The 27,565-nt window shown below is 45.0% G+C and overlaps 1 protein-coding gene across 8 annotated transcripts in view; it reads left to right on the forward strand.

Moving 5' to 3' along the window:
• The window catches only part of TENT2 (terminal nucleotidyltransferase 2), a 237,693-nt gene that overhangs the window by 112,517 nt on the left and 97,611 nt on the right, over positions 1 to 27,565 (forward strand). For all 8 annotated transcript variants that reach the window (XR_004537976.1, XM_033929678.1, XM_033929630.1 and 5 more), the window contains one exon: positions 25,639 to 25,705. Coding sequence is in view for 7 of the 8 variants with exons in the window: in XM_033929678.1 (XP_033785569.1) it covers positions 25,639 to 25,705 (67 nt within the window). In the remaining variant the exon portion in view is untranslated. The remainder of the gene's footprint in view (positions 1 to 25,638; positions 25,706 to 27,565) is intronic.

Raw genomic sequence — 27,565 nt, forward strand, 5'->3', positions numbered from 1 at the left:
GTAAGTCCAGGTTACTTTGAAGTGGTAAGAATTACAGTTTAGATGAAACAATATTTATTTGTTAAAAGAAAATTCAACCCGATTATAGTCATCATGCTTCATGACAGATATACTGTACAGTATTCTACTTTTTCTGAAGACAGTTGGGTTCACAGATGTTATCAGGACATGAATGTGCATCAGGCCAAGTGAAACAAACTTAGAGCTTTCTGGTAAAGATCTAATTATTTCACTGCTAATGCTTATAGCTTCCTTTACTACGGTGGCTTTTCAGATGTTCTGTTTACTTCTTTCTAGTAGACTCTGATTTCAACAGTCATGCTTTTGTACTCCTTGCCACAGCAAAAAAAAAAAAAAAATTATGAATGTCTTCCTCTTAGTTCCCTAGTCAGGCATTTGGCTATCTTACATTTTGTTGTCTTCTTGCTAATCAACCCTTGCTCACTATTATTTGATATTTTCAACAGAAAATAAGTTATTGGGTAGGCCACACTTCTGAAAACTTCCTCCTCTTGATTATGCATGTCAGCTTTTCTCAACAAATCAAAGAAGTGGGTTAGCAGTTTATAAATTTCCCCCCAATTATGGGCAAAAGATGTCCATCACAAAGTGTTACTTGTGCCTTGGGTAGGATAACAATAACATTGCTTATGGCTATAAAATCTGCTTTCAGATATCACTCAGGATGTTCGGTGCTAAAGGCTTCCTCTGTTCATTGCTGCTGAATTTATGCTGAGCTAAACACTGCTCCTCTCCACCCCACCCCAAATAAAAACCACAGTAATATGTCATAAACGATGGCATAAAATTACTTCTAGTATGACAGACACTCCATTCCTGAACCTTGGAGGGGGCTTAATTTCCATACTTTTGCTCCTCTTACATTTGGGCTGTTCTTCAGCTCCTCAGTTGTTTTCCTACAAGTGAGACAGTAGGAGCTTGTCTTTTCTGCTTGTATTTATTTTCTTTAAATACAAGTCTTTTTTGCTCTGTTCTTTTGCAAAACTTTTGGTGCTGCAGAGGATTTCCTTAGTGGGACAGCTCTGGTTGCTGGAGAGTCCAGACTCTGATGGTTAGTTTTCTTCCAAGGCACAGGCTGCTTTGCATGCTCTCACTTGGGCAGCCTGCACTAACAGTTCTAGGACTCAGGGACAGTTCCCTTGGGAGCATTGCTCCCCCCAGGCTCATCTGCAGTGGGCTTGAGCACAGGCTCTGTGGCGGTTTTCCAGGATCCAGGTCCAATTGCTTTCCTCGTTTGGCGTGCATGAGATAAGTGGTGGGGGTGAGCTCTCTGGTCAATGTGTCAGGCCTGAGAGGCAGTCAGAAGATACAAGCAGTCTGGATTCAGGCACTACATGTTACACAAAACTTGATTATTTGCATTCTGTTTGATATTGGGAAATTTTACTATGTGAATCTTTACTGGTTGAAGACTGATTTTAAAATACGATATAAACTGCTATTCCTAACTTATCTTTGCCTTTATGGAATGGCTCCGAGATATTTGATCAACTCTATATCTGAGTATGTACCATCACATAGTTTACGCTCCGCTCAAGCTGGAGAGTTATACGTTTCTGCTATACAGCAGGCAAGGTTGAAAGTCACAAGAATGGGGGCTTTTTCTTATGCTGGTCCAGAAGCATGGAATGCTATTCCATTGTATATTAGAAAAATTCAATTGTATATTAGAAAGCAAAAAAGATGACGCTTTTGAAGACATCTTTTTTGCGAAATGAAGCATGGGTGCTGAGCATTTTCACTGGGTAAATTGTATGATATGTTGATGAAACTTACACATGTATGTCTTATGGCTGTTTTGTAATGCTTATTATGAATGTGGTATTGTAACTCACCTTGTTAAAGGGGGGATATAATTAAATAAACCATAAACCATTCCAGACTTGTTGAGGCAGAGATTTTCCTTGTAAACTGTTTGCAACTTCTCCACTTGTAGTTCCCAGCACACAGCATGGCACAATGAGTAACAGGCTTTTCTTGTACAATCCCACTTTATTCCGTGACCAGTGGGTTGTTTACCTCTTCCCGCCAGGGATCTGTAGGAAGCCTCAAATATTTGAAGCTTTTACCCCTACATCTCCCACTGAGCATGCTCCTCTGGACTCCGGTCAGTCTTTAAGCAGCCAGGACCATCTGTAGAGGATAACAAACAAGAGAAAGAGAGGAACGGGGAACTCCCCAACAAGCAAATCAATTATGTTCATATAAACAAATGCAACAATAATGCAAAATGAAAAAACAGGTTATGAAACATTGAAAACCTGAATGACAAAACAGTGCTAAGAGGACAGACAATCTGCACTGTCAGAAGGGGGTGCCAGAACTAAATCAGTTTTTATTTAGTTCTGGGGTTAGAGTCTGGTTCCCCACTTCTAAAATCACCAGGTTTGGTTTTTTTTGGTGTAGCTCCCCTGGGCAGTTTTTGGCATTAAAACCACTGCTGCAGAGGCCATCTTGGATTTCCTGATTTGAATTTAAAAGCTTCCATCTGCCTCAAAACATCAGTTCCCCCGGACTGTTTTTGGTTCTAAATTCACTGCCACAGCAGCCATCTTGGATTTTCTGATTTGAACTTAAAAGCCTCCATCTGCCTCAAAACACCTCGTTTTCGCTTAACAGGTAGGATGGACTCCTCAGGTTAGGATACTTCAGATTCATGTCCCATTTGTGGTGGATGGCAGTTCGAGGAGCATCCGTGTTCCATGTGGCGCGTGATGAGGGGGTGGGAGTCACTGGCTTAGCCCTTTTGATTTCTCAGAGGGTATTAGTGCTCAGTCAGTCTGAGGAGTAGGGAAAAAGTCCAAATTTCAGCTGGGAAGTAGCGAGAGTGCATCCCTGGTATAGTTCAGCTGCGTTAAAGCAGGAAAGGCCCAAAGAGGTGGTATCTTCCTCATTTTACTTCCTGCGACAACTCTGAAAAATAAGGAACTACTTTTCAGAGTCTGAATTCACCCAACTACTCTATGCCTTAGTACTCTCCCTCATGGATTACTGCAATGCGCTTTTCAATGGTCTCATGTTGAAGAATATCCATTGTCTCCAGGATGTATAAAACGCAGCAATCAGACTTCTAAAAAACCTCCATGTCTGCAACCCCGTCTCCCAGACTTTATTGGTGGCTCACTGGCTGCCTGTAGCCAAACGTATCTTCAAGGGCCTGATGCTAGTGTTCAAATCCTTGCATGGCATGGCTCCGGGCTATGTGACGACCAAGCTCCCTCCATATGTGCCGAACAGGTCCCTCCACTCTCAGGATGAAAGATGCCTCAGAACACTCCCTGGTCATGTCCTTCAACTGCAAACTGCTAAATTACTTTCCTACTCCTACTTCATACTGAGCCACTGGAATCGACTGCCTCCGCAGATCAGATCACTTGAAGGACTCCTCAACTTTAGGAAAGCAATAAAAACATATCTCTTCACCTAACTCCCATGACCAAAGGATTACAAAGAAATGTACATTGGTACTAGATCCTGGTATGTGGCACGTTAGGATAAAAACTTGTATCGTAAAATTTGTACTGTATCTATGGCAAATCATAAACTGGCCCTGTTTTGATGGACGGAGGCCCATCTGCAGGTGCTCTCAGCAGCCCATGTTGCATCAGTGGACAGTGTGAAAACAGATTTCCTCAGCCATAAGACTCTGGATTTCTGGAAATGGTTACTGTCCCAGGAAGCCTTCTCCTGCATAGTGAATTGGTGGGGGCATCTGACATTTGACCTGATGGCATTGGCTGCCAACAAGAAAGCAGACTGGTTCTCCAGTCGAAGATGCAAGCCGGGATGCCCTGGTACAACCCTGCAAGGTCTGGATGCCCTGGTACAACGCTGACTAAAGGCAGGTCTTTGCCTTCCATCTGTGGCCCATGATAAGACTGATTCTTTACAGGATCATAACACACCAGGGAAGGATAATTCTAGTAGCACTGGACTGGCCAAAGTGCCTGTGGTTTGCAGATCTAGTACAACTGCAGCAGGATCAAAACTTCAGACTTCCCTGTCATCCCCTGCTTCTCACACAGGGCCCAGTCGCCGTTCAGGATCCAGAATGCCTTTGCATGCTCTAGAGCAGGGGTCCCCAAAGTCCCTCCTTGAGGGCCGAATCCAGTCGGGTTTTCAGGATTTCCCCAATGAGTATGCATGAGATCTATGTGCATGCACTGCTTTCAGTGCATATTCATTGGGGAAATCCTGAAAACCCGACTGGATTCGGCCCTCAAGGAGGGACTTTGGGGACCCCTGCTCTAGAGCATGCAAAGGCTACTCAGATGCAGCAGTCTCCACTATTCTGCACTATAAGAAGTCTGTAGCAGCATATGCAAAGACATGGAATTATTTCCAAACGACCTCCTATAAATATGTTATCCCAGGACAAGCAGGCAGCATATTCTTGACTGATGGGTGACGGCACCGACGGAGCCCTGGTACGGACAATTTTAGAGTGATTGCACTCTAAGAACTTGGAAAGTTCTGGCATGCCGCACCGCGCACGCGCGAGTGCCTTCCCGCCCGACAGAGGCGCGCGGTCCCCAGTTTCTTAATTTCCGCGGAGCTAAGAAGACGCGTTTTTCAACGGCTGTTGAAAAAAAATTTTTCTCTTGCCTTCCCGCTCGCGTAAACCTTTTTGGCTCTATTGCCTTTTTTCTTTTATTTCATTTCTGTAAAAAAAAAAAAAAAAAAAAAAACTTGTCTTTTTTTCTTCATTTTTGGGTTTTCCCCGGCGGGGCCTTCTGCCACCATCGAGGCCTCGGCCTTCGATTTGGCTGAAGCCGTTTTTCCTTTCATGCCCCCTCAGCCAGGGTTTAAAAAGTGCCAGCGGTGTGCTCGGCCTATTTCTATCACGGACCCACACAACTGGTGCCTACAGTGTTTGGGTCCTGAGCATCAGGCTTCCACCTGCACCCGCTGTGCCACGTTAAAAAAACGTACTCTAAAAAATCGCCAGATACAACAGCGATTACTGTTCGGTGCCGAGATGTCCGATCCCGTTCCATCGACTCCGGTTTCGGCACCAGTTCAGTCGGCACCCTCTTCTTCGACGCCGCGCAACACCGCATCGGCGTCCCAGCATTCAGGTAAGCCGGCTAAGAAGCCTTCCCCGCTGGAGCGTCCTCCGGTCTCGAGTGCAGTGAGCCCAATCCTGCCGACTGTGAGGCGCCAGCGGAAGCGCTCCGCCCCTATCGAGGTGAGTCCCTCGACATCGGGCTCCTCATCTCCGGGGCGTCGAGCAGCACCGCAGGTACCGCAGAAGAAAAAGGCGGTACAGTTCCCTCTAAGCTGAGCAGGTGTCCTCCAGCTGCATTGCTACCACTAGGGGGTGGAATATTTTCAGTCGCTAAGGACAGGTATGTTCCCTGGAGTCCTGCAGAACTTGCATGTCCCTCACAATTGAAAAATGTGACAGTAAAACAGCACCCTCTATTGGTGAGACTGTGGGTGGAGGACTCCTGCTCAGCTTAGAGGGAACAGTGGTGCCAACCCTTGATGACCGTATTGCGGCCATTCTTCAGCTGCAGCTGAAGGAGCAGTTACAACAGCTCCTTCCAGCTATCCTGGCACCGAACCTTCCGGTGCCGGTCCGCACTGAGCCGGTACCGATAGTGGAACAGCCTGTGCTATCTACATCCACTCCCTCGGTACCACTTCATTCGACCTCATCGGTATCGATGCCAGTCCTCGCACCGGAGCCGAGAGCTCAACATCAGTCGGTGCAGACTTCGGCACCGGTGCCACCGATTACATCACCTGGCTCGGTATCGATGAGGTCAGGTAAGTCAGTGCGCAAAACCCGACATGTAGAACCATCTACTTCAGAGTCTCGGGACCGTTCCCCCCATGTCAGGGATCCTGATCTGTGGGGAGATTCAGAGGAACCCTTTCTCTCTGAAGGGGAATGTTCCTCAGATGAGGAGGATTCGGCTGTACCTGACCCGTCCTCTAGACATGACACTTCATCTTTCTCCAGTTTTTTGAAAGATATATGTGAATCTTTATCTATTCCTTTGGAGGCTGAGTCCAAAAAGTCTAAAGCTTTTTTGGATGCCCTTGACTTTGACCAACCTCCAAAGGAATTTTTGAAGCTCCCTCTTCACGACATCTTGAGGGAGACTTTCTACAAGAATTTGGAGACTCCCTTAAAGGTTTCAGGGGCCCCACGTAAATTAGACTCTTTATACAAAGTAATTCCCATTCCTGGGTTCGACAAACCTCAACTTCCACACGAATCCTTACTAGTCGAATCTACCCTTAAAAAATCCTCAGGAGCCAGTGTATATGCTTCTGTACCTCCTGGCAGAGAAGGTAAAGCCATGGATAAATTTGGTAAGAGGCTCTACCAAAATGCAATGTTGGCAAATAGAGCTGGTAATTATGCCTTTCATTTTTCTTTCTACCTTAAACATCTCCTTACCACCATGGCTTCATTTGAGAAGTACCTTCCCCAACGAAAACAACAATCCTTTCACCATTGCTTGTCGTCTCTGTTTCAACTGCGTAAGTTCATGGTTAGATCCATCTACGACACCTTCGAATTTACATCCAGAGCGACAGCAATGTCTGTGGCAATGCGTCGCCTGGCCTGACTTCGGGTATCCGAGCTTGATGTTAATCATCAAGATCGGTTAGCCAACGCCCCGTGCCTAGGGGATGAGCTTTTTGGAGAATCCATGGACTCGACTACTCAAAAGCTCTCTGCTCATGAGACATGCTGGGATACCCTGCTTAAGAATAAGAAAAAGCCTACCCCAGCAAGGCCTTTTAGGCAACAATCAGCCTATCAACGCCGTTTCACAGCTCGCCCATTGCCAGCAACAGCTCAGCAACCCAGGCGTCAGCGGCAGCAACAACGTCAGCCTTCCAGACAACAGCAGCAACAGCAGCCTCTGAAGCCACCTCCACAGCAGAAGACACAGCCCTTTTGACTTACTTCTCCAAAGTATAGCCAGTACCTCTATATCTGCTCTCCTGCCTCAACCCATAGGAGGTCGTCTTTCTCTGTTCCTCAGCCGGTGGGAAGTTATCACTTTGGACCAATGGGTCCTCAACATCATCCGCCACGGCTACTCTCTCAACTTTCAGACTCTTCCGCCCCAAAATCTGCCAAAAGAGTCTGCTTTGAACAATCCTCAATCTGCCCTCCTTATTCAAGAAGTTCAATCCCTCCTCCTTCTGAACGCTATAGAGGAAGTTCCTCTAGATCAAAAGGGGCAAGGATTCTACTCCCGTTATTTTCTAGTCCCCAAAAAAACAGGAGATCTCAGACCAATCTTAGATCTTCGCGATCTCAACAAATGTCTGAAAAAGGAAAAATTCAAGATGCTTTCCTTAGCCATTCTTTATCCTCTTCTCAATCAAGACGACTGGCTATGCTCCCTCGATCTCAAAGAGGCATACACTCACATACCGATCAATATAACCTCCAGACAGTATCTCCGCTTCATGATAAATCATTGTCATTACCAATACAAGGTGCTGCCCTTCGGTCTTGCTTCCTCTCCAAGGGTGTTCACCAAATGTCTCATTGTGGTAGCTGCTTTTCTACGCTCTCACCACCTTCAGGTATTCCCTTACCTGGACGACTGGTTAGTCAAGGCCTCATCCGCTCAAGCAGTTCTCCTGGCCACCAACCAAACCATCCTATTTCTACGAATACTGGGATTCGAGATCAATCTACCCAAGTCTCATCTCATCCCCACTCAGAGACTTCAATTCATTGGAGCGATATTGGACACACTCCTCATGAGAGCATTCTTACCATCCAACCGTCTTCAGACCCTTCAGTCTCTATGTCAGCAGGTGCTTCCACAACATTCCATCTCTGCCAAACAAATGATGATACTCTTGGGCCACATGGCATCCACAGTCCATGTCACACCCCTCGCACGTCTTCACCTGCGCACTCCTCAATGGACCCTTGCTACACAGTGGTCCCAAGCGACGGATCCTTGCTCACGACACATATCTGTGACATCATCTCTTCGTCAGTCTCTACAATGGTGGTTGGTATCCTCAAATCTATCCAGAGGTCTTCTGTTCCATCAACCTCCTCATCAACTGGTCATCACCACCGACGCCTCCCCTTATGCATGGGGAGCTCATTTGAACGAGTTCCAGACTCAAGGTCTTTGGACAGCCCAGGAAAAGAAATATCACATCAATTTCCTGGAACTCAGAGCGATGTTTTATGCCCTCAAGGCCTTCCAACATCTTCTCTTTCCTCAGGTCCTTCTGCTGTGCACAGACAATCAAGTGGCCATGTACTACATCAACAAACAGGGGGGGCAGGCTCTCGCCTCTTGTGCCAGGAAGCTCAGAAGATCTGGACTTGGGCCATAGATCACCATCTCTTCCTGAAAGCGATCTACATTCAAGGAGAACAGAATTCCTTAGCGGACAAGCTCAGCAAAATTCTTCAGCCTCACGAGTGGACACTCGATCCTGTAACTCTACAGTCTGTCTTCGCTCAATGGGGCACTCCTCAGATAGACCTCTTTGCAACTCCTCACAATCACCAGCTGCCCCTATTCTGCTCCAGACTCTACTCTCCTCACCGTCTGGCAGCGGATGCTTTTCTCCTCGACTGGTCCAATCTGTTCCTATACGCTTTCCCTCCTCTGCCTCTCATGTTGAGAACCTTGTTCAAGCTCAAGAGGGAACGAGCCACCATGATTCTGATTGCTCCGAGGTGGCCCAGGCAACATTGGTTCTCCCTTCTACTTCAACTCAGTTCCAGGGAATCTTTTCTTCTTCCTCTGTTTCCTTCTCTGCTTACACAGCATCAGGAGACCCTTCTACATCCCAACCTCCAGTCTCTGCACCTGACAGCTTGGTATCTCTCGGGCTGACCTCTCATGATACTCTTTTGTCTCAGCCGGTTCGTTCCATTCTAGATGCCTCCAGGAAACCAGCCACTCTGCAAAGTTACCATCAGAAGTGGACAAGATTTTCTTCCTGGTGTCTTCTTCATCATCTTGATCCCACTTCACTGGCAGTGGAAACGTTGTTGGATTATTTGCTTTCTTTGTCTGACTCTGGCCTTAAGTCTTCTTCCATCAGAGTCCACCTCAGTGCCATTGCTGCTTTTCATGAGCCGGTCCATGGAAAACTTCTCTCAGCTCATCCCCTGGTGTCCAGGTTCATGCGGGGTCTTTTTAATGTGAAACCGCCTCTTAAAGCCCCTCCTGTTATCTGGGATCTCAATGTGGTTCTTTCCGCCTTAATGAAGCCTCCATTTGAACCTTTGGCTACCGCTCCTTTCAAGTTTCTCACTTGGAAGGTACTTTTCCTTATTGCTCTTACCTCTGCCAGGAGGGTCAGTGAGCTTCATGCACTGGTTGCAGATCCACCTTTTACGGTTTTTCACCATGACAAGGTGGTTCTGCGTACACATCCAAAGTTTCTCCCTAAGGTTGTCTCTGAATTCCATCTCAACCAATCCATTGTTCTGCCTGTTTTTTTTCCAAAACCTCATTCTCATTCTGGGGAACAAGCTCTACATACTTTGGATTGTAAAAGGGCTCTAGCGTACTATCTAGAGCGTACAAAACCCCACAGATCAGTTCCCCAACTCTTTCTGTCCTTTGATCCGAATAAATTGGGACGTCCTGTTTCTAAACGTACGTTGTCTAATTGGCTTGCAGCGTGCATTTCATTCTGTTATGCTCAGACCGGACTGACACTGGAAGGTTCTGTCACGGCCCATAGAGTTCGGGCTATGGCAGCATCTGTAGCTTTCCTCCGGTCCACTCCTATTGAGGAAATCTGCAAGGCTGCTACTTGGTCCTCAGTTCATACTTTTACATCTCATTATTGTCTGGATGCATTCTCCAGACGGGATGGACACTTCGGCCAATCTGTTTTGCAAAATTTGTTTTCCTAATGGCCAACCTTCCCTCCATCCCTCTTTTTGTTAGCTTGGAGGTCACCCATCAGTCAAGAATATGCTGCCTGCTTGTCCTGGGATAAAGCACAGTTACTTACCGTAACAGGTGTTATCCAGGGACAGCAGGCAGATATTCTTGCATCCCTCCCACCTCCCCGGGTTGGCTTCTTAGCTGGCTTATCATAACTGGGGACCGCGCGCCTCTGTCGGGCGGGAAGGCACTCGCGCGTGCGCGGTGCGGCATGCCAGAACTTTCCAAGTTCTTAGAGTGCAATCACTCTAAAATTGTCCGTACCGGGGCTCCGTCGGTGCCGTCACCCATCAGTCAAGAATATCTGCCTGCTGTCCCTGGATAACACCTGTTACGGTAAGTAACTGTGCTTTATCCCAGGTCCATGTTCTGTTCAGTTATGAATAATCATTTATATCAAAAAACCTTCCTCCCAACCCTTAATTAATTGTTGACTGAAACATTTGTGCGGAATGAGAGCGTCGGGCAGTTATAATTGAAAAACCAACGTTGGATCAGCAATGTGCTGTTAAAGATAAGTGTTGCTGACATTTATTGAAGATATTTTAAGATACAGAAGTAACTATGAAGATTAATTAATGATGATATATTAGTTTTTTCCAGAAGATAGACACTTTATGAAGTTTTACAAGATTAGGGGCTCCTTTTACAAAGGCTCGCTAGCGGTTTGCATAATACTGCGCGCTAAACCGCCGGCCGTGCTAGCTGCTACTGCCTCCTCTTGAGCAGGCGGTAGTTTTTAGGCCAGCGCGGGGGTTAGCATGTGATGAAAAGTTGCGCGCGTTAACCTCGCTAACCCGGCTTAATAAAAGGAGCCCTAAGTAAATTCACTTTTAATGAAATGTTAAAGTCAAAGTTAATAAAGATGTTTTAATTAATTAATTAAGGGCTGGGAAGGAGGTTTTTTGGTATAGATGATTATTCATAACTGAAGAGAATACGGACCTGGGATAACATAGTTATGGGAGATCCTTTGCACTGAATTCAGTTTACATTGTATGATATTCCACCCTCCTAGTTTATAGTTTGGGTTTTTTTAAATAAACTGAAGTTGTATGTATAAATTAGAGGTGGATGCAACGTGGCTGAATTTGATTATAAAAGCAGAAATGAGATATATAGTAACATAGTAGATGACGGCAGATAAAGACCCGAATGGTCCATCCAGTCTGCCCAACCTGATTCAATTTAAATTTTTTTTTTTTTTTTTTTTCTTCTTAGCTATTTCTGGGCAAGAATCCAAAGCTTTACCCGGTACTATGCTTGGGTTCCAACTGCCGAAATCTCTGTTAAGACTTACTCCAGCCCATCTACACCCTCCCAACCATTGAAGCCCTCCCCTGCCCATCCTCCACCAAACGGCCATACACAGACACAGACCGTGCAAGTCTGCCCAGTAACTGGCCTTAGTTCAATATTTAATATTATTTTCTGATTCTAAATCTTCTGTGTTCATCCCACGCTTCTTTGAACTCAGTCACAGATTTACTCTCCACCACCTCTCTCGGGAGCGCATTCCAGGCATCCACCACCCTCTCCGTAAAATAGAATTTCCTAACATTGTCCCTGAATCTACCACCCCTAAACCTCAAATTATGTCCTCTGGTTTTACCATTTTCCTTTCTCTGGAAAAGATTTTGTTCTACGTTAATACCCTTTAAGTATTTGAACGTCTGAATCATATCTCCCCTGTCTCTCCTTTCCTCTAGGGTATACATATTCAGGGCTTCCAGTCTCTCCTCATACGTCTTCTGGTGCAAGCCTCCTATCATTTTCGTCGCCCTCCTCTGGACCGCCTCAAGTCTTCTTACGTCTTTCGCCAGATACGGTCTCCAAAACTGAACACAATACTCCAAGTGGGGCCTCACCAATGACCTGTACAGGAGCATCAACACCTTCTTCCTTCTACTGACTACGCCTCTCTTTATACAGCCCAGAATCCTTCTGGCAGCAGCCACTGCCTTGTCACACTGTTTTTTCGCCTTTAGATCTTCGGACACTATCACCCCAAGGTCCCTCTCCCCGTCCGTGCATATCAGCTTCTCTCCTCCCAGCATATACGGTTCCTTCCTATTATTAATCCCCAAATGCATTACTCTGCATTTCTTTGCATTGAATTTTAGTTGCCAGGCATTAGACCATTCCTCTAACTTTTGCAGATCCTTTTTCATATTCTCCACTTCCTCTTCGGTGTCTACTCTGTTACAAATCTTGGTATCATCTGCAAAAAGGCACACTTTTCCTTCTAACCCTTCAGCAATGTCACTTACATACATATTGAACAGAATTGGCCCCAGCACCGAACCCTGAGGGACTCCACTAGTCACCTTTCCTTCCTTCGAGCGACTTCCATTAATCACCACCCTCTGGCGTCTGTCCGACAGCCAGTTTCTGACCCAGTTCACCACTTTGGGTCCTAACTTCAGCCCTTCAAGTTTGTTCAACAGCCTCCTATGAGGAACTGTATCAAAGGCTTTGCTGAAATCCAAGTAAATTACATCTAGCATATGTCCTTGATCCAGCTCTCTGGTTACCCAATCAAAAAATTCAATCAGGTTCGTTTGGCACGATTTACCTTTTGTAAAGCCATGTTGCCTCGGATCCTGTAACCCATCAGATTCAAGGAAATACACTATCCTTTCTTTCAGCAACACTTCCATTATTTTTCCAACAACTGAAGTGAGGCTCACCGGCCTGTAGTTTCCTGCTTCATCCCTGTGACCACTTTTATGAATAGGGACCACATCTGCTCTCCTCCAATCCCCAGGAATCACTCCCGTCTCCAGAGATTTGTTGAACAAGTCTTTAATAGGACTCGCCAGAACCTCTCTGAGCTCCCTTAGTATCCTGGGATGGATCCCGTCTGGTCCCATCGCTTTGTCCACCTTCAGTTTTTCAAGTTGCTCATAAACACCCTCCTCCGTGAACGGCGCAGAATCTACTCCATTTTCTCGTGTAACTTTGCCAGACAATCTCGGTCCTTCTCCAGGATTTTCTTCTGTGAACACAGAACAGAAGTATTTGTTTAGCACATTTGCTTTCTCCTCATCACTCTCCACATATTTGTTCCCAGCATCTTTTAGCCTAGCAATTCCATTTTTTATCTTCAGTACTTTTATCTACTTTTTATATAAAAGTACTTTTGTGACTAATTTCAAATAATATGAGATAGCTTTAATAGATTCCTATAGCCCTATCTGTTTAGACTTTTTGAATCTGGGTAGGAATTATGTGCAAAGGATCCATTTGTTTGGGGGGTTTTTTTTTTGGACACATCTGGATATTGCCAGATTTTTGAAGGGCATGTTGTGGCTCCACTCTCCAGTACGTTAGCCCTTTCTGATGTGAAATCTTAATCTGGCTCTCCAGGCACTGGCAAGGCCACCCTATGGGCAACAATTAACAAGCTAAAACTAAACCAAACCAAAATCTTATACTTCCACACAGCCCAACAGACAGCACCGATAAGCATCACTCTCCATTCGGTCCACATCCTCGCTGTTGATAAAATCTCCAAAATTTTTTTATTTTTTTTATTTATTTATAAAGTTTTACAATATTTCCAAGCATATACATCTTGCACAGCAAAGTGAGACCAAACAACATATTAAACTAAAATTCCATAATTAATATTACTACAAGGAAATACTTAATCTAGCTGATCTCACACTAGTCCTCAATATTATTGGATCCATCATTGAGAGTAGAACTTATATAATTCAAATTAATTAAATAAGAAAAATTCTTATCTGACTAAAGTGCAGGGAACTAACTTTCCATAGACGTTTTATGTTATTATTCCTTTTTCTAGACGTTTCATTGAGAGAAAACTAATCAGTTGAGATGGCTCTGTGAATATATACTTCAATGATAAATATCTAACTACACATTTACACGGATATCTCAAAAAGAAAATACCCCCTATTTGAGTCACTCCAGGTTTTAAAATTAAAAATTCTTTCCTTCTTTTCTGAGTCTCCCTAGAGACATCAGGAAAAATCTGAATATGCTGCCCCAGGAAGTCTTTGGATCTATTTTTAAAGAAAAGTTTTAATATCTAATCCTTGTCTGGAGCCAAAGCAACAGACAACAAGAGAGTAGCTGGAACAGCCATTTCTCTATCTGATTGTTCCAATATAGCTGAAATGTCCAGTGACCTCTCCCGGAATTCCTCAATTTTTTCTTCTTCTTTGGATTGGGGCTTAGCAGGTAAGTAATACACTCTTGTAAGAGGAGGTAAGGAGTTTTCAGGAATTTCCAAAATTTCCATAAAATATCTTTTCACCATTTCTCTGGGAGAAGTTGACAGGATTCTTGGAAAATTTATAAATCTCAAATTATTTATTCGACCATTATTCTCCTGCATTTCCAACTTCTTCCTGAGTAATATATTATCTTTAACCAACATATCTTGATTTTGTTTCAGTAACGTTAGCTCCTTATTTGTATTTTGTGTCTCAGTTTTAAATTGTAGCATGTCCTGCTTTAAAACTTTTATTTCTTCCTTTTGTTCTTTTAATTCTTTATCCAAACTTTTTATTTGAGGATTTAAGGAATTCCCTAGATTCACTACCAAGTCCCATAATGCTTCGAGTGTGACTGTAGGAGGTTTCGTAGGTGAGAAAAGTTGTAATGGTGTAGTATCTAAATGTTCTGAAATTAGCTTTACCTCAGTGACGTCTTGTAGTCCTCCAACCTCTGTTGTCCCGGTCGCAAGTCCCGTTGTCATATTCAGCGAGCCCTCCATACTAGCCTCTGTGGACAAAGAAGTAACCACCTCCTCAGGTGGATTCTGGTCCCGTGGAGAGCTGGCAGCTTGCGGCGTCGGTTGGAGGGGTGGCGTCCTAACGTCGGGGCTAAGAGTGACATCATGCTCAGGGGAACCCACCGCACTACTCTCCGGGGGTATCTCCAACGAGCTAGCTCCCGACCCTTCTTGTTCCCGCTGTAGACGTCGGAGAAAATCATCAATAGTGACCACTGGAGTTAAGGGTCGCCGGGAGGCTCCTCCGGTGTTCCTTCCTCGTCTTTTCGGCATTATTAGAAAAAGAAAGAAAGAAGAACTTCAACGCCGACCTCACTATAGCAGACAAGGAAAAAACATCTTAGATCCAGTAATAGGGAGCAGGATCCGATCCGGGTCTATGTACCCCAAATAAAATTGCCTACTACCGGCTCCCGGACTCCTCGCGGCCGTGCGGCTGCGGCCGCAACCGCAGCAGCGGGTGCTTTAAATGCTGTCGGAGACGGACCCAGTGACGTCAGGGGTCCGTCTCTGTAAGTGCCTGTATGCGCCGCCAAAGCAGAGAAGAAAAGCCGCCGCTGTACAGTCCGGGACCAGCAACGGGACACCCCACCACTCTCCTCCGGTCCAGTAAGCTGCTCCCAGTGTGGCTACAGCAGCGGGTGCTTTAAATGCTGTCGGAGACGGACCCAGTGACGTCAGGGGTCCGTCTCTGTAAGTGCCTGTATGCGCCGCCAAAGCAGAGAAGAAAAGCCGCCGCTGTACAGTCCGGGACCAGCAACGGGACACCCCACCACTCTCCTCCGGTCCAGTAAGCTGCTCCCTGGTCCAGTAAGCTGCTCCCCAGGTCCATCCAGTCTGCCCAACTGTACACTCTATAAATTAATGATTTAATTTAAATTGTCCTTTTTCTTAGCTACTTCTGGGCCAGAAACCTAGAGCTCTGCCCGGTATTGTGCTTAGGTTCCATCTACTGGAGTCTCCGTTAAAGCTCACTCGAACCCATCTAAACCATCCCAGTTATCGAAGCCCTCCCCAGCCCATCCTCAACTGAATGGCCATATACGGGACACAGACCATGCAATTCTGTCCAGTATTTTATTTATTTATTTATTTAGATTTTTATCCCGTCCTCCCAGTAGCTCAGAACGGTCTACAAGTGAACATACACAATTGAGGGTAATTAGACATATAAGAAGTGCAACAGGTTTGGATGATTGGACTTACAAGACTGTGATGTGAGTTTAAGTACAGGCAATACAGCAATTTAAGAGTAGAGTTCAAATATAAGTAGTTAGTTTAAGTACAGTTATGTGAGATTAGGTAGTTGTCTAGTTTAAGTACAGTTAAGTGAGATTAGGTACAGTTTGTCAGAGGATAGACTAAGAGATGACTGTACTGGAATTTAGGGGGAAGGTAGGAGAGAGGAGTGCTTAAGGGGGGGGAGAGACAGAGGAGATCTTTAGTTGAAGAGGAGGGTCTTTACCAATTTGCGGAATGTTAATAATGAGTTCTGTTGTCTGAGTTGGGGAGGGAGTTGGTTCCAGAGGTGTGGAATGAAGTGACTGTAGGATCGTTTGCGGGCTGTTTCTGTGAGGAGGGATCTTCCGGGGGGGGTGCATAGACGTATCTCCAATTTTGAACGGAGGGTGCGAGTGGGGGTGTAGATGGGAAGCTTGGATTTTATGTAGGAGGGGGTGGTGGAATGAATTCTCTTGTGGGCGATTGCCAGGGCCTTGAAAGCACATCGCTGGCTAATTGGGAGCCAGTGTTCAGCACGGAGTGCTGGGGAGATGGGATCGTGGTAGTTGAGGTTGTGTAGGAGGCGGATGGCTGCATTTTGGACCCGTTGGAGGCGTTTGAGATTATTTTTGGTTAGTCCATTAAATAGGGAGTTACAATAATCCATTCTGGAGAGGACATATGCGTAGAGGAGTTGGGTGAGGTCAGGTTTGGAGATGTAGGGTTTGATCCTTTTCAGCTGGCGAAGGTAGTAGAAGGAGGTGGAGATTACTTGGGATATGTGGGCAGATAGGGATAGGTGTCCGTCTAGGGTTACTCCTAGGCTGCAAACCTGATCTGTTGCCGTTAGTAGAGTGGAGTCCCATGCTAGTGTAGGACGTGGGTATTTGGTGTTTTTTTTTCTGATCCATAAGAGTTCGGTTTTAGAGGCGTTAAGTTGAAGTTTGTTGTTCGACATCCAAGTTTTCATGTCAGTGAGGCAGTGTTGGAGGTTAGCAATTTGGGATTGCCGGTTCTCGCCTAGAGGGAGGAGCAGCTGGATGTCATCTGCATAAGAGTGGATTTTAATGTTATATTTCTGCGCTATATCGATGACGGGCCTGATGTAGAGGTTGAACAGGAGGGGGGATAGAAGGGCTCCTTGAGGAACACCATATTTGATAGGCTTGGGGCTAGATTTATGTGTCCCTAGAAGGACAGTCTGGGTTCTTTGATGGAGGAAGGAGGTGATCCATTGGAGGGCTGTGTCTTTGATTCCGAGGTCGTAGAGTCTAGATGTGAGGAGGTGGTGGTCGACTGTGTCAAAGGCAGCACTGAGGTCAAGTAGTACTAGTAAGGCATCACTGCCTTTGTCGAGAATTGACCAGCTGTCATCCATGATATCGAGGAGTACTGATTCTGTGCTGTGGCCTTTTCGGAAGCCGGACTGGGCTGGGGATAGAGCAGCTTGTTCTTCAATGAAAGGGTGTAGTCGGTGGAGCACGATTCGTTCAAGGAGTTTAGAGACAAATGGGAGGTTGGAGACTGGGCGATAGTTGCCAGGTTCGTTTGGATCAAGGGTGGGTTTTTTAAGGGTGGGTTTGATAATAGCTGACTTCCAGCTGAGGGGAACAGTCCCCGTGGTTAGAGAGGTGTTAATGATGGGGAGGATGGATTCTGCCATGGCGTCTTCTGTGGACAGTAGGAGGGTAGACGGGCAGGGGTCGAGGGTGGTGTTTGAGGGTTTGAGTTCTCTTAGGGTTTCAAGAACCTCCGTATGAGTGGCCATATGAAATTGGGAGAGAGCGGCAGAAGAGGGGGTATTTTGAATCGGCTGGGGCTGAGTAGGAGTGGGTTTGGTGTTGGCGTCAAGATTATCTCGGATGGTTTGTATTTTGGCTTGGAAGAAGTTCGAGAGGGTTTCGCTATCGAGTTCTGTTTGGTTGCTGTGAATTTTTCTTTGGGTGTTAGTGAAGAGTTGGTTAGTGAGGGTGAACAGTTGTTTAGATCTAGATGGGGCTTGTTGTAGGAGGCGAGAGTAGTAGGTCTTTTTTGCTTCTACGATGGCTGTTTTGTAGGTGATGGATATGTTGTTCCAGTGGGTTTTGGTTTCTGTGCACGGATGTTTGACCCAGATCCTTTCTGCTTTTCTTAGTGATCGTTTTATGGAACGGAGGTCATTAGTGTACCAGGGAGCAGGTGCTTTGTTGGTGATTATTTGGGTTGTTTTTGTCTGGACAAGGTTATTATAGAGGGATTGGATGTTGGAGTGCCAAGTGGAGGCTGCCAGGTCAATTGAATGGGGGTGTTGGGTATAGGTTTCATTAAGGGTGCGAATACCTGCGGCCATAGCTTGAGGGTTGACTGAATTAGGGATTTGACGTAGGGTAGGAGGGGTAGGATCTTTACGTGGGGTTAAGGTGGTATCGAGTGGGAGTTCGAATTCAATGAGGTGGTGGTCAGACCATGGGACAGGTGTGGAGGTATAAGTTTGTTGGGGCTCTGTAGTTGGGTCATTGAGGGTGAAGAGCAAGTCTAAGATGTTGCCTGCTGAGTGCGTGGGGGTTGTTATCGCTTGGTGGAATCCTAGGTCAGAGAGGGAGGAGAGGAAATTGTCAGTTTGTCCTGAAGTGTCGGGGTAGTCTGGGAAATTGAAGTCTCCCAGGATAGTCACGTGCTTGTGTGAAATGGATAGTTCGGTGATGAATTCGAGGAGGGTCTCTAGGGTATCTGCTGGGGAGTTTGGGGTTCTATAGAGGAGTAATAGGGCGATTTTTTGTTTGTGGCCTATGGTGAATGCAATTGCTTCTAGGGAGGGAATATTAATGGAGTTTATCAGTTTTGGTGTGGCGGAGGTCTTGACAATGGTGGTCACGCCACCTCCTTTTCCAGAGGTACGTGAGCAGGCTAGGGCCTGGTAGCCTGAAGGACATAGTTCGCCTAGTGTTATCTCATCATTGTCTTGGAGCCATGTTTCAGTGATCATGAGGGCGTCCCAAGTTTTGTCACAGATGGCCTTAGTTCTTCAATAAATACCATACTTTTTTGAACTCTGTAATCTTTTTCCTCTCTACAACTTCCCTCGGGAGCGCTTTCTAGGCATCAACCACCCTCTCCTTAAAGAAGAATTTCCTAACATTACTCTTGAGTATACCACCTCACGACCTCAAATTATGCCCTCCTGTTTTTTCCATTTTCCTTTCTCTAGAAAAGATTTTGTTCAATGTTAATACTTTCAAGTATTTGAATGTGTGAATCATATGTCCCCTATCCCTCCTTTCATCTAAGGTATGCATATTCAGAGCTTCCAGTCTCTCCTCATATGACTTTTGGTGCAATCTTCCTACCATTTTCATCTTATTTATTAACATAAGGCAATGCTGCTCAATCCTAATCCTAAACTTGGTGTTTATCTAGCCTCATGAGAGTTTATAATGAGCTTGTGACATCATAAAGGAGTTGCTCCTCTTTATTCAATGTTAGAGACCTCCTCTTATAGAACTGACTATTCAAGTTTAGCTTTCAAACCCACAGGCTCTTCAGTATTGAGGCAGAAAATCCATTGCTGTTCTTTCTTAAGTAGGAGTTCTTTCTTAAGTAGGAGATCTTTTCGATCTCCTCCCCGTGGATTTAATGGTGCCCTATCAATTGCTCTTTCTATGGAGGCATTTATGCCTATGAGGAGGCACTGAGAGGTTTGTGAGGATATTTGTAATCCCGGACCATGCCCTGAGGCTTTTCCTCCAATTCAAACAATTTTGTAAAGATTAATGAATTTTCCAGTGCAATAGGTGAGACATTCTAGACAAGTGGGTTGTGTCCCCATGGCTACATGGCTGCTTGCCATCTGCAGAAAGAATCCAGTTTTGATTTTTCCCTGTGCCTCTTCTGTACCTCACTGAGCTCCTTAGCTCCACATAGTGTTTTCCTACTGCACAAGTGCCTGCAATAATGTGTTCATTCTGCTCACCACATTTTATTATTTTCTGCGTTTTTTTCCAGGATTATTGTGCCTAGAGCATTTCTTCTTGAAACTTACCTGCATTGAGAACACACAGACTTATATGTCTGTAGCTGACAGGCTAGTCCCAGTGGGTATCTTTTAGCCAGCCTGCTTAGTTTTCTTTTTATTTGGAGCTCAGGACCGTTCCTGAAGTTGTCTCACCTACTGTTAAGCAGGGATCAAACGCAAGCTGTTAGGCACCCTTAGGAAGCTCGGCAGTGTCTTGCAGGGTGCCAGCTGTGTCTTCTCACTTCCACCCATCCTGGTGCATGTCCATTGGTCTGCAGGGGTGGAGGTGCAGTCAGGCATAGGGTCTAACTGGCAGCCTGAAGATCAGAATTGCAGAGGCATTCCCAGCATGAGGCACTGATTCTCTGATCCAGCTATTGTAAGAGAGCCGAGGCAGGCTGCAGCACAGGTCACAGTGAGTACTGACTGTCACAGCCTGTGAGGTGAATCGGGGGAGGTCTGAAAAGTGGGGGTTTCAAGGTTTCTGCATGTCCCCTTGTGTTCTCCCACTTGAAAAATCCTAAAATTGCCGTTTTTTAACTTTACTAAGTGTAAAAAAAAATTGAGATTTTGGTGCGAATTTCATAGTGGCGGCCATCTTGGGTTATTAGCAATTTCCCCCCCCCCCCAAATAAAAGCTCCCTGCTTCTCCAAAACTGCAATTTTTGACTCAGATCTTGTTGGGATGGAATCCTTAGGCTCTCCTAATTTGAATTCTTGCCAGGATTGCGAAAATTAGGTGCTTCTGGAGTGGTGTTGTGTCACGTGTCGTAGCTGGGAGGGGCGGCAGCACTAAGCTTAGCCTCTCCCCTGGTCAAACAGGTGACTTAATGCTTGGCTAGCCCAGTGGGGCAGCCTTTTTTATTTTTGGGGTTCAGCATGGCTGATAGTTCCATGCGCATGGCTGCGGTCCCTCCGCAACTTACAAAATGCATGGTTCAGTCATCAGAGGGTGACTATGCGCCCCAGGAGTCAGAGACTTTCTCAGAGTTTCTGAAACATTTTGGAAAAAAAATTTCAAAGTAGGCATTTTTCCCCTGTGCAGTCACGCTCCACATCTGCTGCATCTTTCAGTGGTGTTGCTTCTATGGTCATGTCCTTGTCACAGCCACTGTTCTAGTCTGCCTGATCTTTATGCTGATGACCAGCTTGATGACACCTTATTTCAAGGTGCAGCACTTCCAAGGATGTGGTCTGTCTCTAATAACGTGTAACTTCCTGTTTCCGCTCGGGTGGACCATGGCAGATGGAAAGCAGGAAGCGAAGCCATGGACAACATTGCTGAATTGCTGCCGAGGCCGGCAGATTTTTCAGCATGATGGCGACATCGACCCGGCACGGGAGGGAAGACATGCTGGGCTGTGAGAAGGGGAAATTTGGGAGCACTGCCAAGGGCCACATAAAACGACCAGGTGAGCCAGATTCGGCCCGCGGGCCTTGTGTTTGACACATGTGCTCTAGAGCAACAGGAGCTTCTTCCATTGGTTCTTCCACCATTTCATCTGAATTTCCCTGTTCAACTTCAAACAGATCACTCCATCTCCTTCCTTTTTGCCTGCTTTTCCTTTTGCAGTTCTTGTCTTCTGGTCTCAAGGAGGTCGACTGGTCCAGACTGATGAGGTCCGACACTCCCAACTTTTTCTCTTTGACCTTTTATAAAGGCTAGCTCTGTATTTCACTGATAAGGCAGGATTTCACCCCACATCAGTACAACTCTGTTTCACACTTGCAGGTAAGTACAGTTAACCAGCACCCATGGAGATTGATTGATGCTGGATAAATGTAGATTCTGGTTGCTTGAGAATTACTATTAAAAATAGGCCTAACTAATACTATACTCCATACTATACCATACCATAAACTGTTCCAGACATGTTCCTTACTACTGGACATATGGTAGGCAAAGTGGAAGTACTCAGGTATGGCATGCCAAGTTTACACTTAAATTTGTGCCACAAAATTAATGTTATTTTCATTTTTATTTAAAGTATTACAGCATTTCTTAGATTTTTTTTGCTGGTGGTTTGAGTTCCAGTTAACAAGAGAGTCTGCTGTTTGTCCATTTGTGTGTTCAGCTTCTCCATAAATCTGCCTTTCTCCTCCAGTTTTGCTCTGCCCACAGAAATTTGGTGCCTTGTTCCCACATGGATTTCAACTTTGCTTTACTCCTAACATAGCTGTTTATAACAGGACCACTGAATTTTGGATTTGCTTTGTACCACCAAGCAAGTAATCCAGTCAGGTCATTGATCAGTTCATCAGTGTAATTTTGTCTATTTTGATCACTGATGTCTGTCAAATATAACCCATATCTAAAGAGATCCCTGACAGTTACTAGTTCACCAAATTAGGTAAATGAGTCCAAACTTGCAATCTTTTTCTTTTGGACATTTTCAATATTAAATTATCGCTTTGATGATGCTATGTTGAAAACCTGTGAATGAGAAAATGAAACTAATGTGTTGGTGTCAATATGGTAAATAAGTAAGATAAATTGAGTCACAAAAGGCATTAATATGCAATGCAAACAACATGCTAAATGTTTAATGTGTATTAAAATTTTAACACATGTTCACACAGGTCCTCTAATCTCCTCAGATCCACCCTGCCACGGTCGCCACATTCCAGTATATCCTCATAGGCCTTCTCTCCCACTGACCTTTCATAGCCTGCTGCAGTGCTAGCAATTAAAGTAAAGTTCTGTTGGCAGGTTAGCTAGCTCAACAGTTTCTCATGGTTTCTAGAGTCCCTGCTACACCTCAGGAATGGGGATGGGGGTTAGGATTTTGGAGCATAGAAGATTTGCTGGGAGAAAGAAATGCAGATGGGGAGGTAGGGTGATGTTTGAGATGGGCAGATGATGGAAATAGGGATGAAAAAAACAAGGAGGAGATGGTGACAAAGAAGGACAAGGAAGGGAAGAGAAGAGGTGGAAACTAGCCAGATTTGAAAAGGAAAAAAATGGAAGAAAAGTTTATCATGAAAGATGGATATAGGGCAGGAAGTAAAGAGGAGAAAAAAAGAGTGAATAGACAGGAGGACCTGGAAATAGAGTTCAGAGCACAGAGAAACAGAACCAGAGATGCAACAGATAAATGATTTTATTTTTAGTTTAGTAAGGGGGTTAATGGGGTTTGATATACCGCCTTCCTGTGGAATAATTGAATTGAAATGTGTCAGTTTTGAGAATTTACATCTGCTATCTACAGTCATTTGAAAAAATGAGGACACCCCATGAAATATTCAGTTCTTAAGAAATGTTCACATATCGGTATCAGATCCTTTTTTCATTTATCTCTGGAAAAGAAAGTGATGTAATTGCAGGTAAACACAGTTTTCCTTGATTTACTCATGAAACAAAAGAAATCCACAAAAATGTGTATTCCAACTGAGGAATAAATTAGGACACCCTAATAGTGTTACTCCCTTTGGCTGAAATAACTTCAGTGAGATGCTTCCTGTAGCCATCTACCTGTCTCTGACATTGGTCTGAGGAAAGTTTGGCCCACTCTTCAATGCAGAATTCTTTCAGCTGTAAAATGTTTGCGGGCTATCTTGCATGTACAGCCCATTTCAAATCACCCCATAGCATCTCAATGGGATTAAGATCAGGGCTTTGACTCGGCCACTCCAGGACTCTCCATTTCTTAGTTTTCAGCCAGTCCTTGGTGGATATATTGGTATGTTTTGGGTCATTGACATGTTGCAGGGTAGAGTTCTGCTTCAGCTTTAATTTTCTTACAGATGGTCTCGCATGTTCCTCAAGCACCCTCTGATAAACGTTAGAATTCATGGTGAATTTTATGATGGTGAGCTGGCCAGGTCCTGCTGCAGCAAAGTATCCCCAAACCATGACACATCCACCTCCATGCTTCATAGTTGGTATGAGGTTCTTTTCTTGGAATGCTGTATTTGGTGTACGCCAAATATGCCCTCTTTTCTGGTGTCCAAATATTTACATTTTTAGACTCATCTGTCCATAGAACACTATTCCACAAGTCCTGGTGTTTGTCTACGTTCTCTGGCAAACTTCAGTCTGGCTTTGATGTTTCTCTTAGAGAGCAAAGGTTTCCTCCTTGAACACCTCCCATGAAAGTTAAATGTGTGCAGTCTGTTTCTGATTGTTGAGGCATGCACTTTCACATCAACAGTAGCAACACCCTGTTGTAGGTCCCATGATGACATTTTAGGGTTTTTGGAGACTTCTTTTAGCATCTTGCGGTCTGCTCTGGGAGTCAACTTGCATGGACAGCCAGACCTGGGCATATTGGCAGTTGTTTGGAAAGTCTTCCACTTGTACACTATTTCTGGACTGTAGAATGGCTAATGTCAAATTCTTTCAAGGTCTTTTTAAATCCCTTACCAGATTTATAAGCTGCTACAATCTTCTTTCTGAAGGCTTCAGACAGCTCTTTTGATCTCACCATGGTGTTCTCTCTCACCGCAGCAGTCACAAGCACACCAAACTAAATGTCTGAGGTTTAAGTAGGGCAAACCTCCTTCAAAATGCTGAGTAAAGATATTCTAATCATTTGCACCTGATGTGATACACCTGTGTGTGAATTGAGCCATTTTAAGTGGGAAGATATGTGGGGGTGTCCTCATTTATTCCTCAGAATACACATTTTTGTGGATATCTTTTGTTTCATGAGTAAATCAAGGAAAATATTTATTTACCTGCAATTACATCACTTTCTTTTCCAAAGATAAATTAAAAAGATTTGACATCGATATGTGAACATTTTTAAGCAAGAACTGAATATTTCATTGGGTGTCCTAATTTTTTCACATGACTGTATATATTGCACTATACAGAAGGAAATGTGAAGGGGCAATTAAAAATTTAATCATGATTAAGCATGGAATTAAAAATTTTAATAGGTGTATAGCTCTAATAAAAAGTATTATCAGAGCACTTAAACAAATTTCAGTAATTTTTGTATTTCTGCATAATATCCTAGAAATTCCAGGTAGGTAAATAACATATTGCACTAAATTTAGAGCTAGTTATTTATTTCCCACATGAAAGTATATTATTTTTTCACTAGTGCTTCACTAATGCTTTTTAAAACTGACATCTCCAAAATTGACACACCCTTTTGAGAAGGAGCACTTTGCTTCTAAATTCAACTGGCTTTGCATGTTTTGTTTTGTGTGTGTGCATCCTGCACCTAACAGCTATGTCCTGGCCATAGACATGGGACACATGCCCAACAGCTGCATCCAAATTGTACTGGAAAAAAGACTTCTGAACTCAACTGAAGCTTTTTTGCTACTGCAGTAACTGAATAGTTTGAGTTTTTTCCTCTGGCTGCTGGTTGCTTCAGTTAGGAACTCTGACATCACAGCCCTGCACTCTGCTGGGCCTGCGCACAAGAGCTGTGCCTACTGCTCAGTTCTTGTGTGCAAACGCCAGACACAGTTCCTCCTCCTTTCACTGTGGTACTGAGCACAATCAGCATGCATATCATCTGTATGCTGTTTGTGTTGAGTATTGCCCAGAAAACGAAAGTTGCTACCAACCTGGTGTTTTCTACCAGTTGCTAGAGTTCTGTGCATCCAACCCAGTGTTCACTATGCCTTTGGGTGGTAACTGAATGACATAGGTGTAATTTGCCTGCTTATTTTGAAGACAAATGGTAAGAAAGTCAAAGCTCTGGAGTGCATTCAATTCAATGCTAAGACTGACAACTGTGATTTATTGTGTATCTCTTTGTTTTTATCAGCTTACATTGAAAGACCTCAGCTGATTAGAGCAAAAGTGCCAATAGTGAAGTTCAGGGATAAAGTCAGGTTAGTAATTTTCTTGCTGTGTGTGATTCTGGTAGCTTTTATTGAATTTACACATTAAAATAGCCATGAACTCAAAAAAATGAAAACAAATACATCACGACAAAATAAAAAATTTAATGTACTGTGAATAATACCTTTTATAGAGACATTATAATTTGCTATAACAGGATCAGTGCATTATCAGGATTCTTGAGTGGAACTTAATTTAGTTTGCAAGAAGAAACTGTGTTAAAGTATCTCTTTTTATCCCAGGACAAGCAGGCAGCATATTCTTAACAGATGGGTGACGTCACCGACGGAGCCCCGGTATGGACCTTTTTAACTAGAAAGTTCTAGTTGGCCGCACCGCGCATGCGCGAGTGCCTTCCCGCCCGACGGAGGAGTGCGTGGTCCCCAGTTTCTTCATTTTCGCGGAGCAAAGAAGACGCATGTGCTTTCAATGGCTGTTGAAAACTCTCTTTTTGCCTTCCCGCTCGCGCTTTTTTGATTCCTTTTTCTGTTTTTTCCCTTTCGGGTTCGTTATTTTCCTTTTTTGCAAAAAAAAAAAAAAAAAAAACGGTTTTTTCCTCTCTTTTTTCAACCGGCCCCGGCGGGGCCTGTTGTCATCATACAGGCCTCCGGGTTTGATTTTGCGGAGGCCGTGTTTCCCTTCATGCCCCCCCAACCGGGCTTCAAGAAGTGCCAGCGGTGTGCACGCCCGATCTCTCTAACTGACCCACACAACTGGTGCCTGCAGTGTTTGGGTCCGGAGTATCGGGCTGACACCTGCACCCGCTGTGCTACTCTTAAGAAACGCACCCTTAAAAACCGACAGATCCAGCAGAATCTTCTCTTCGGCACCGGTTCTGCTATGGATCCTGCCCCGACGTCGACGGCGCCGCAAAAATCGGCACCGACTACTTCGACGACGCCTGATCCTTCTTCGGGGTCGATAGCACCAGGTAAGCCGGCTAAGAAGCCTTCAACTTCCCTCGAGCGCCCTCCTACCACAGCGGCGACGCCGGTCCTTCCGACGTCCCGCCGACCCCGTAAACGCTCCGCTCCGATCTCGGTGAGTGCCTCGTCATCGGCCTCCTCATCGCCGGGGCGTGGAGCGGCACCTATGGTACCGAAGAAAACTAAAGCGGTACCGGTGCCTCCATTGGAGGACCGTATCTCGGCTATCCTCCAGGATAAGTTACAGGAGCAGCTCCAGCAGCAACTCCAACACCTTTTGCCTACCCTATTGGCACCGTTCCTTCCGGTACCGGACCGGCCCGAGCCCCGCACATCGGTGTCCGCCTCCTCGGTACCGCTTAACACCTCCATGCCAGTCTTATCCGCTCAACCTGAGCTACACACTCTCGCTGCGGAAAACCCTTCCCGGGACCGGGATCGACTACGGTCCTCCCGGGACCCGGAACAGCACCGGTCCTCCCGGGACAGAGATCGACACCGCTCTTCCTCTCCCGGTACCGTGTCCATGCGATCTGGAAAATCTCTTTCCAAGACCCACCACACTGAGCCGGCCATTAGGGACCCAGACTTATGGGAATAATCCCTGCTCGGTACCGAGGAGGATGCCTCTTCCACGGATGAGGAACCCTCAATGGCGGATACCACCTCAAAGCCTGAACAATCCTCCTTTTCTAAATTCCTTCGGGAGATGTCGGCGGCCCTTTCCATACCATTGGAGTCCGACTCTAAAAAGTCCCAAGCTTTTTTAGATGCTTTGGACTTCGAACAACCTCCCAAGGAGTTTCTCAAATTACCCGTCCACGATATCTTACGGGAGACTTTTTATAAAAATTGGGAAAACCCCCTCACTATCCCGGGTGCCCCTAGGAAACTGGACAGTTTATATAGAGTAATCCCTATTCC

The sequence above is a fragment of the Geotrypetes seraphini genome, chromosome 1, assembly GCF_902459505.1.
Source record: "Geotrypetes seraphini chromosome 1, aGeoSer1.1, whole genome shotgun sequence".
NCBI lineage: Eukaryota > Metazoa > Chordata > Amphibia > Gymnophiona > Dermophiidae > Geotrypetes > Geotrypetes seraphini.